This window comes from Cryptotermes secundus, unplaced genomic scaffold (genome assembly GCF_002891405.2).
Source record: "Cryptotermes secundus unplaced genomic scaffold, Csec_1.0 scaffold825, whole genome shotgun sequence".
NCBI classification, from domain to species: domain Eukaryota; kingdom Metazoa; phylum Arthropoda; class Insecta; order Blattodea; family Kalotermitidae; genus Cryptotermes; species Cryptotermes secundus.
Window position 1 is genome coordinate 414,397 of NW_019738888.1, and position 12,205 is coordinate 426,601.

Below are 12,205 nucleotides of genomic sequence, written 5' to 3' on the forward strand. Positions count from 1 at the left end.
TTTCGCTACAAACAAAGTAAACGTGTTGGGACATGATCGCCTGAGCTCCTCAAGCCGCCAAACCCACCCTACCAACCCCTTCCACTGCCCCCCCCATCCAACCCATTTTCTATTTGTATTATTTTTTAGATTCACTCTTATAAATATTATTTTAAAGTAAGAAATAATTATTGGATACGGTTTTTAGAATCAACAATAGGATACAAGATTTCATGTTGAAGAGAAATTTCACGCAAAATTAAGCTAAAAATATGAGTTTTGCAAAAAAATTGACGTGATTGATTTTTTTACTATTATTTCCGGTTTTAGTGAGTAAAAATCTATGAGAAATAGTAAAAATATCCTATGCAGTTTTTTGGTTGCAGACCTGTGTAATGTGACATGTTTATCTGGGAGAGTAGGCCTAAACGCGATGTTTGCGTGGAACAGAACACAATTCAAGCCAGTCTTCCTTCTTCATGTTTTGTACGAATTCACGCCACAAAGGTATCCCAAGTCACGGTCCCCGTATTCAGGAAAAGAAGTTACGGAATTGATGAGAATCGTTCAGATGTGAAATTACTGGAGCGGGCGATCGACTAGTCACGTCGGGCCTTATGATGTTTCACCGCAGAGAGGTTAATTCACTGTACTCCTAAGACCACATTATGAGGCTGGCGGTCGCTCGGCTGCTTATGAAATTCTCCGCTCTTGTAAACCTGAAGGTACAATAACGTGTCCAAAAGAGCCCATTACTGGATTCTTTCCTAAAGCCAGTTTAATAACTGCTGCACTCTCACGCCGTATTTCTCTAAGATATAAATATTATCCTTCAGTTTTCATTCTTCTCTTAAAGCTTTCTGGAGAAGTTTATGAAGTATCACCTCCCCGGTGCAACCAGGAGGTGCCCAGCTCCAATTTACTTCTCTGACTGAGAATGTTCTTGGTATTCCTCAACGCTTCTAGTCAAATTCCGGGGAAGTACCTTAAATTAGGCCACGACTGTTTTCATCTATGTTCTCTATAAATCATTATTTACCCTCATCTAATCAATGACATGTGTACATAGGCCTAACTTTAGAGTCTGAAACAAACCTGAAATTCAAGTCACTGGTTTTAGGTTTCCATGGTGGCCCATTGTTGATGTCGATTCTGGTCTTGGGTCTTTGCACCGTGTGGATGTTCGCACTGTTATCGAAGTTTCAAGGCTGAAGTTAACAATGTGGGTGAATGTTATTGTAGGCCTATACACAGGTTTCTGGTATCCCCAAGTGGCACTTTTTATTTTTTTAATTAAATAACGGCTCTTAAGTAACAAGCCTAAACAAACAAGCGAACCTAAAATCTCAAAGATGTTATTCTTAGATTAACAAGTCCTTAATTGCAGTCGTTAGAAATTGTCAAACTGCAGGACGACTGTGAAAGTTGAATTACGACGTGAAAAAAAATGTATTTTTTTTTTTAATTTGTTGGATCCTGTTGTGTGTCTCAGACAATATATAATATGTAGGAACTATGTTACCTTTATATACTTCTTATATACTTTTATATGTTTCAATAATAATTCTACATTTTATATATTTATTTTTATTCTTAATCATGTATTTGCTGTTTTAACTATACACTAATCTGAGGCAAAATTTCTATGTTAATATTCAATGCGACGCGTTGCACCAATAAGGACCCGTATCGGTATTTCAGTAACTGTACGAATTCCTGCCTGATGATGGTCATGTATGCCCGAAACAAGTCGCAGTAAAATAGGGATCTAAATGTAATACTGAAATATTTGTTGTGTTGACGGTAACATAGTTCCTACACATTGTATATTGTGAAAGAATGTGTTTCACTCGTGGTCTAGTTTTGCGTACTGTCTCAACTTGATGTATGTACACAAACAGAGTTCTCCGTGCGGCTTTCCTTACGGTTTCTGCCCTAACCACTCCTACTTCATGTTCTTCTTCCACTTCTACACGACATATTTTTTTCTTTTTCCTCATAAGAAGTAACTTCAGATGTATATGCTGTTGCGTGTAAACTGTTATTTTGCTGGCACACAGATCATGCCCCAGAACACATATCTTTTTTCATTTTTAACTTTCTAACTTTTAAATTTCGAACACAATACAAATAATTGGTTCTTTAAAAAGAGCATAAAACTCTTAGTGCATGAGCAGTGTGCCAATAGTGTAACAGTAGCAGGAATCTTACTGGGGGTAAAGGGCTGACAAACTCACCGCCATGTGGAGCCGAATGCCTAGAAAATGTGGGAGCCTCGACGTCTCACAGCCCTATGGGCCTTCACGGCCTGTTACAGGGAGAGTTATTTACCAGTAAACAAATATCAAGTTAATTACAAATTTTAAATCCGTAAGATTTTTTTTTTTTTGTAAATATGTACAGGTTTAGAGCCCGGCTCGGAGTTTCACGTGTGCCTTACGAATTTAAGTGGGTGGAGCCTGGGAAGATAACAGAATGTGTTGGTGGTATCACCAATACAAAATAAACTGCTCAACAGAAACCAGGAAATTACGTGTACATCTTAAACGCTGACAAGGGTGGGGAAAATAACTGAATACGACATTGTTAAATCCGATATTGTGTGTCGACTGAATTCAACAGAGTTGATTTTCCACCGCTTTTGTATGACGTACGTGTTTAATTGTTCATCAGCCTCGTCCATCCAGCCGAAACCCTGAGCTCTTTATTTAATTTCTTGGTGGTTGGCTCATACGTCAAAACTTGGCTGCTCAAACTACGAAATCTCATCATGAATTTTTCCATTTTTGAAAAATAAAAATAGGGTTTCGGCTTTGCCGTGGTTTAGGACCTCGCGAAGTCTTAATTCAGTTCTACCCCCTCTCCTTTCTGATATCAAAACTTCATCAGAACAAATAGCGCGGGATATCCATGAACTGAGACGGATATTTTATTGACGTAATTTTTATAACAGTTCTTTTTACATATGTGATTAACTTGTTTATATTTTCATATAATTTCCAATTAATCGGTAAGAAATGGAAAAAAGAGCAGTAGAAATTAATTTTAATCTAGGATAAGCGGGAAAAGATCTGTGAAACGTGCCATCCCAGGCGCTATCCCGCATATCCAGGTACGGGGCAGTAACACAACTGGATAAGCAACGAATGGGCACGAAGCCATTTGGGCCGTGCAAAATCGCGAAAAAACTTTTCATTACAGAAGGTTAATTAATTCCATCCAGTGTGACTGATGAAGTTTTTTCTTTTCAATCTTTTATCCTTTATGCAATACAATTGGAAACCACTATTACAATATGTTTTGTGTGTATTAATATATACATAAAATGTCATTATAATACAACGTACAAATCTAACTACAGCGGCTTTTTATTCCTCTTCTTTTATTTCATGACACTGTTTAAAGTTCTGGAGATTGTACAGCATCGAGTGGGATACGATAGGGTGTTATGAATCAGAGGATTACGGAGGGGACATTCAAGACATATTTTTATGCACCATTCTGACGTTGGCCTAGCGTACTGGGGCAANCCTTGGCACTACAGCCCCAGTGGGCCTAGGCCTACCTCCATGAACTTCTCCGTTCACTTCGGTTTTTCTAAATCTTACACATTCGGTAGGACTCCTTGGGCGGGTGATCAGCTCGTCGCAAGGCCTCTACCTGTACACAAACACAGAAAAACGCACACACACAAACTAAACATCCATGCCCTAAGTGGGATTCGAACCTAATGATTCCGGTTTCCAAGCGAGCGAAGACAGTACATGCCTTAGACCTCTCGGCTACCGTGACCGGCGCCACACATATTTATCGATGCAAAGTGCAAACGTTCTTTTAAAGTGCCCCATTTTTACAGACGGAAGTATATAATAAAAAAGTGAAGTTATCACTGTGCTTAACTAATTAAGAACTACGCCATGAAAACATAGGTAGCAGTGGATGTGTACATCCACGTATTCTTGACCTCGCAACTAGTTGGAGATGAGTGGCCAGCTTCACGCACCGGCCGCTTTACCCCCGGGGGAAAATTAATTTTAAAGGAGTTAAACTGAAGAAAACTAGGCATAGCCCATAAGTACTATTTTCATTAACATTATATATATATCTGAAACAGCTGCAATATATTTTGCTGCAACCTTAACACTCGTATGTTGCCGCCGGGATCTTTTGAAATTGTTGGACCGGCTTCTGCTCACCCTTGTGTTGGTATGAGACCGAATGCTTTTCAAATGCATGTCACAAAGCTCGTTGACCAAATGTTACGTATGCCCATTTCATAATGTGGACACCCCCGATAATTAAGATGTATGTCAGGCTCTAATTATCGTGTAAGCTAAGAGAGTAATGTTACTCCGTAACAACAACGGAAGAGCGAATCCCGTACGGAATATGTTTCCAGTTATGGGCGACACAGAGATATTCTGTCTGCAGTTACTATAACGTTTCATGTTACATCAGAGAGAAGCATTTGTAACGCAACATGGTCGAGGCGCTAATAATCGCCACAATTTCTACGCCAACACCTTAATTATAAAGGTAAAGCTGTCCCTGTAACAGGCCTTGGAGGCCTATTGAGTTGTGAGAAGTCGAGGCTCCCACATTTTATAGACAATTGGCTTACAGATGGCGTTGAGGTATTTACTATTTAGTGTCTTTTAAGCAAAATTGAGCGCGGTGATTGTAAACGCAATAGGATATTTTAAAAACTAGTTGGAAGTAATACTATGAATCTTCCCTTCCTCTCCTTCTCTTTATTAATTTATTACTTGATTCTCTTCATTTTCAGATTTCGTAGATTAAGGAATACTGCAAAAATATATATGTCCCAAGAATTCTATTTTTTGTAAGTTTTATAATTTTCGGGTAAGTTAAAAATTACTGCAAGTACGTTGAACGCTGTTTTACTCATTCATACAAGTTTCTAACTAATATCTATATTGAACATTGTAAAATATATCTTCACATGAAACTCTGCAAATTCTCATACTTGCAAAATTCCTGAAGATATAAGGGCATGCATAACTGTAAGAGGAGTAAAATGTTCTGACGCCTGTAAACAAGCATCATTATAAAACATGGTGTAAATTAACTGCACTACCTAAATCCGATATTAAGTAATCATCAATTTTAACATCCTGGGAAGACCAAGGCGTAGGTGGGTGGACAATATTAAAATGGAGCTTAGAAAGATAGGATGAGATGGTATGGTTCTGATTGATCTGGCTCAGGATAGGAACCAGTGGAGGGCTCTTATGAACACGGTAATGAAATTTCGGATTCCATAAAATTCTGGAAAATTATTGAGTAGTTGCAGAATTGGCGGCTCCTCCGGAAGGGCTCAGCTCCATGAGTGAGTGAGTACATTTTAACATAAAATTCCTTTCTAAGTGTATGTTCTTTTACAGTAATCACGAAAACAGAAATCAGCTTCTAATTCAGTACAATACTCAAGAAAAAACAAAGGAACATATACCACAATGCGGAATCTCTTCTGTGTAATAGATGCCTTTACATACCGATTAATTGCGAGTGGCATTACCGATTATTTAGAAATCCTCTCTGCTATTTCACGTCCTCTATACTGTTCCTACTTATTCTTGATAAAAATATCTTCTTTATTGCTATACATTTATGATAATTAATTCCTCTCTTACGAAGGTCGAACTTACGGTATCCGTATCATCTCATACTTCAGTAATTATGTCGTAACAACGCCAATTCTTTCGTATTAATACGAACCGGTCGTCGCTTTGGGAAACTGCGTACGACAGCCGAACACAGAATATAATTTAGACCGCGGGTTATTCTGCTCTCCGTTTTCAGAATCTAGGTCCGTCTTTTACTCCATAAAATTTGGCAAAGAAATTTGTCGTGTGAAAAGGAAGATATCCAGGGTCCCTTAGAAGCGTATTTATGAATGAAAAGTCCGAAATAAATTGTGCAAGCAACCTCTTTTCTTCTTTCTTTCCTTGGCACTAAGCCCCAGTGGGCCTAGGCCTTCCTCCATGAACTTCTCCGTTCAGCAATCAACCTCTACATCCCTTAAAAGGTGTCAGATTCATTATAACAACTCCAAATCTCTCCAGCTATCTCTTTAGCCTCCCGTAAATAAACTGGTTTCTCCTCAAGAAACACTACTTCGTAATAAGGTCAGAATTCGGAAAAGAATATAGCTACCTGTTTCTTAACGTGAATGGCCGCGTACTTTGTTTCATTACTGACATAGCTACATATTGTGACGTATTTTCTCAAAGCAAAAACTGTAGAGGCAGGGAAACAGCCGTTTCTAGGTAATGGCCCATACACATGCGGCAGAGGAACGTGTCATGTACGCTGTGACATCATGCAACAATAGAAGAGATGTTGAAAGCAGCGTTCTCTGTGGAACCGCGACACGCTTGTTGCTCCACATCTGTGCGGTAAACACATCTCTGCAGCACTGAAACAACACCCAAAAATAGAGGAAGCGATGTTTTCTGTGGGTCCGCCCCGAGGCCATATTACGAGTATCTCTCGCAGCTAGAATTAGAGGCCGTGTGGAGGCGGGTTAGAATACTTCCACCATAGCCCTGCGAGCCGTAGGAGAATCGTCCACTGTGTCAAGTATGTTGCCAGGAAACGGCTAGTAAAGTCTGTAATAGACTGATGGCACTAGTGTGTGTAACGGTTAACTGTAAATTGTGTAGATCAGCGACAGCGCTGTAATTACGCGTAGTTCCGAGTGGAATGTATAAGGTGTGAATAAATCCAATCATCCAATCCAAAACCCGTCTATAAGTCACGCACACACCCTACACGTGACAATATCCTACTTTACCTGAATTATATGGTCAATTGACTTGTGAATCTGGCCATCATTTTGAGGGCTGCGTCTAAGAAACTTCCGGAAGAACATTTTAAATGCAGTCTGTTTGTATCGTGTTAATTTCTGAATCGATGTGATCAATTATTATATCGCAAAGAACATTCTGATCTATTATTCGATGAGACACAATATAACAGCACAGACTTTTAATAGCCGAGTGCTAATTTTAAATTGAAACGTTTAACAGATTCAGGTTAGGGACGATAACGAAGTCCGTAAAGGGAGTAGGCCAACGGTTGGACAACTGATGAATCTGGCTTCGGTTCCCGTGTTCATAACGGCTCCTCAGAAATTCCTATTTCGGTCCTGATTAATCCAATCCACGGGGAGCTGGGGAGAATATTTGGACCGAAGGGAGATGAAGTGACAGGAGGTTGGAGAAAACTGTATAATGAGGAGCTTCATAACGTGTACTCTTCTCCAAGTATAATTAGAATGATCAAGTCAAAGAGGATGAGATGGGCAGGGCATGTAGCACGAATGAAGAGGAATGCGTATAAGATATTGGTGGGAAAGCCAGAAGGAAAGAGAACACTAGGAAGGCGAAGACGAAAGGGGGATTAACATTCAAATATATACTATTAGAGAAACGGAGTAGGTTGGTATGGACTGGATTCATCTGGATCAGGACAAAGGCCAGTGGCAGGCTCTTGTGAACACGATAATGAACCTTCGGGTTCCTTAAATGTTGAGAAATTTTTGAGCAACTGAGCGATCGGCAGCTTCTTAAGAAAGGCTCGGCTTAATTAAGTTTTAGTTAATTTCCTTGGTTCTTTTGTTAGGGATATCACAGTATACGTTCCGTTATGATTATGTTTCTTAATGCTATAATTTTATATTCTTTTATAGGATTAGTGCTGGCATATGTATTTCTTATTTCTGTGGAATTTTTAAGGTTACACGGACTGCTTGTTGCCTGTGACAGATCGCTGAATAGAACTGCCTATTAAAGTATGCAAATGACAAGACGGTGTTAAGTGGAACGTCACATTTCCTGCATTAAGGACTGTGAATGAAAGTGTATCTGAAGACAGTGTTATTAAACCACATAGGCCCTTATTAACATGTGTAAAAGTCCGGACTTTGTGCAGACAACCAACGAATAATTCGACGTGCTTTACTAAACTTTTATTAGAAAGGTCATTAACTACTACTTCCAAATAACTGTAGAAGTAAGATATGGCGCTTCCCGCCAACGTGACCGTGTGATATTTGCAGATTCATACAGCCATAACCGAGACCGACCACCAAGACAGGAGTACGTGTGAGTTTGGTCAGTTTTTATATTCGAATGGTGAGCGATATAATCGTATTTCCAAGTAACCATTACCACTGCAGAAGCATCTTCAGTGCCCGACCGTGCAGAGAAAGAGGTTTTGTAAACGAATAAGTAAGTAACTAGTTAACTAAGCAGTTAACAAATCGAGAAAATAAATAACTGGCCAATTGGATAAGTAACCAGTGCTGTGGGCTTCAAACAAGACGGCTGTTGGCTGTTAGCTGCGAGCTACGAAATGTTGTCCTGTGCGCTAGTGCTTTTTACTGTGAGAGATTGTTTGGGCCCCCGCACGTCCACGAAGCTGGAGAACTACTCCTTGCAGGGTCTCCGCAACTGATTATTCAACATATCCGTAAATGTCCTTCACATCTGGAGACCTTCAACTCAAGGACGACAATCGATCCAGATTTTACAGATTATGAACGTGTTTATAATTGATGGAAGAAATTTTCGTTTGTAATAGGTACCTAGACAATTCCCACAGCTGCAATCACTACAACCGACACAAGTCAGAGCGTCCACGTTTATTAATGTGTAAAGACGCTGTAATGCCCTGTGTTGCTGCGGTTTTCAACTTTTCCCTCTTAGAGACACCGTGGAATTTCAATCAGTATCACAATGATCAAGTCAAGTATCATCACAAAGTAGTCTCTGTACATAGTGTACGTATGTGTATGTCTGTGTAAATACTGGCATGTATACCTACGTACTCAGAGAACTGAGCCCTTCTTGAGGAGCCGCCAATTCTGCAGCTACTCAAGAATTTCCCAGCATTTTATGAGACCCGAAGGTTCATTACCGTGTTCGCAAGAGTCTTCCAATGATCCCTATCCCGAGCCAGATAAATACAATCCATACCATCCTATCTCTTTAAGAGCCATTTGAATATTGTTCATCCAATTACAAAGTAGATAACTTGCAGTCCAGTATGACATAAAAGTTTACAACACTTCAGTCTTTATTCGCCTTACATGTTTCGATTCAAAAGAATCATCTTCAGAGGCGCACCACTACGAGCAGGAAACACTGTCACATAAGATGTTTTAACATTATGCAATTAGATTATGAATAGTGCTCACTATATCACAGATTGTCCTATGCAGCCACGTTGACGTGTAGATTCACGTGTGATGTTTCGTTTAAGCGTACTTGCTGGGTATTCGATTGGGTTTTCCCACTGCACGCAATGTGATGTTCACTTTTCCATAAAATAACTTCCCTATGTATTTAAAATTGTATTAAAAATCTTTTGTATGTAAAAAATTAGTTATTATATTAAAACTCATGAACCAGCATTGGGTCATGTTGTTTTTTCTTCCGGATTGTAGAAGATGTCGATTATTTCTCTTGGTTGTATGTTCTGTAAATATATTATTATATTAATTTTTATTTATTCTACTGTGACGGACCAGAATGAGACAAATCAAATTGTCCATCCACCTGAGTCTTGGTCTTCCCAGTGGTCTCTTTTATTTTGGTTTTCCCACCAATAGTATCATGCATATATACATGCATATATTAAGTGTGTATTATTCTTTACAAGTTATTCTTCGCTCCGTTTATGGGCCTTAACGTTTCAATAACTGTCGCCCCGATCTGCTACATTAATGTGGTGGGGAGGTTGCGTTCCCTGTTCATAAGGAGACCTATGCTAGCAAGAACAAAGTCTTTTGGTATTGTCGCCCAAGCTAGATAGGTCGAAAGGGAGGGACCAGACGAATAGTAGGCCTTAGTCCTCCAGCCTTGATGCAGTATATGGGGCTGATAACCTCATCTTCGGAAAAAATATGCCTATACGTTAAGATGCCTAATGGCGGAGGACATGAGACGACAAACAGACAGCTGTCGTAAAGGAGGTCAAGGTTTTTGATGACTATAAAACCAATATGGGAGGAAGTACTTATATGAGTTTCTGTAATATGCTTAAATTTCATAGGATATTTAACGGATTACCAATAGTTTTGGAGAGCACTAATTAACAGAAAGAGAGACAAATAAAACATTGAGATTAAAAACCGATATTCGAAAAAGATCACAAACCTTACATATATAAATAAATATGAAAAGTAGGCTTATTAAACCAACTGTTATCAAAAATATCTTTGTACACTGGCTGAAAAACACTACTTTGTTGTACCATACCACGGCTTGCTTTGCGAAACCGAGAAAACATCGCAAAACTTAAGTAACGAGGACCTGCCTTGTCTTATGATTTCTGGTAACACCATAATTCGCTGCTGTGCAGTTCCTAAAATGTAAAATATTTCATAGAACTTAAACTTCTCAACAACTAAGTAAATAAATCCACAAACTGCAACAAATATTCCGTACGGGATTGTTACATTTGTTGTCAAACATGTGTACTGTTTGGGCTTCCGGCTAGCACCGTCTCACTGCCGTTAAAATATGTGATGAATTCACACGGTGCCAACTTACTTAGCATAGGCCTTTTCCAAAAGTCCCGGCCAAAACTGTTCCGAGCTGTGAGCTTGCAAGAACGCCAGTCTCCCATGAACAGTGGGCAAACGGTCGTCCACAAGTACCTCCACCCATTCGCCACACCACCACAACCGGAAACGGAAGACACCGGCGTACTGGTCAGGGGCCGAGAAGGTCTGGTCTGCGGGTACGACTCTGTAGAAGAGACCCTTGCTGAGGTAGAGGACCCCGAGGCAGGACACCAGCCAACGGTCACCTGAAACAGCACAAATACAGTTCACATGTCTGATAGGTACATAAATGCAGTAATAAGATTCGTAATATAAATCAGTTTACTACTACTACTACTACTACTACTACTACTACTACTACTACTACTACCACCACCACCACCACCACCACCACCACCACTACTATCACTGCCACTACGATGGTTACTACTACTACTGTCTGTGCCATTACAAGTTATCTAATTTAAGAGTAGAATGGTTTCCATAAGTTACGAAACACCTCAGCCGGGACAGCCTGTAACCCAGCCGAGATTCCAATTAAATATACACAATATAGTTTACAAGCGTTACCGCTACATTAACCTGTTCAGAAATTTTCTAGAATGGCATAGTCAGTATAAAGACTTGGCTATGGGATCGATGACCTAGGAATTTGAATTCGATTGCTGGCAAAACAAAAGACTTCTCCGAAATGTTTAGACCGGATCTGTGGCCCAACCAACCTTCAACCCAACGGGTGCCGGAGCTTGTTCTCCCAGTTGTAAAGCGGTCAGGGCGTGAAGCTTACCACTCGCTTTCATCCCGCACCGAGGTTAAGGATGCTTGAATCTACTCCTCCACTCCACCTGTATCCTTATGATGCAAAGTTACGAAAACGGAATTGTTCAATACTGACAATTCAACACAGCTCTACGAATCGCTCCATGTGACTATGATAAAAACATTTACAAGATAATCAAATAGCACGAGGCTACCCCGTCAACGTACGTCCCATTTTGTTCATTCGTTTTGCGACAGTTACTAGAACATTCCTACTCGGTCCCAAAGTTGCTGAAGGAGTGAATCGGTAATAATTAACCCTCAATGTGCAAACGTCCAGTTCTAAGTGGTGCAGCGGTCACAGCCTTGAGACACACTAACAGCGGGTTCGCGATATCCACCACAGTTCATACAATGAATGTCTGTCAGTATTTCTCTTACATCTCGTGTAGCCAAGCTTTGCCATGCTCTGACGCCCTTTCTGAAGTGTGGTACAGTTTGCTGAATAACCGCCTCCATAGAGCAGACCCTTCCATGCAAGCCTATTTACTTTTTGATTGTACGTAACTAGTCAACGGCGATGTAAGACATATAGAGTGGAACCTCGCTTAACGAGCATAATTCTTTCCAGAATCTTACTCGTAATGCGAAACACTCGTTAAGCGAAACAATTTTTCCCATATAAATTAATGAACGTAAAATACGATAATGCGTTCCATGCCGAAAAAAATACTAAAAAAAATTTATGTATAATGTTTATTCAAAGAAAATTATATATACATTGTTAAGGAGCGTGAATCATCTTCATCTTTTCTTCTATGCGGAATGAATCAACCTGGAATGCGAATTCGATTTGCAGAAAACAAAAAAAAA

The 12,205-nt window shown here is 39.8% G+C and overlaps 1 protein-coding gene across 1 annotated transcript in view; it reads right to left on the reverse strand.

Annotated features, from left to right (window-relative positions):
• LOC111871280 (calpain-C) overlaps positions 1-12,205 on the reverse strand; it is an 87,304-nt gene that overhangs the window by 25,788 nt on the left and 49,311 nt on the right. Inside the window, exon 4 of the mRNA XM_023864268.2 lies at positions 10,560-10,818. Within this exon, the coding sequence (XP_023720036.1) occupies positions 10,560-10,818 (259 nt within the window). The remainder of the gene's footprint in view (positions 1-10,559; positions 10,819-12,205) is intronic.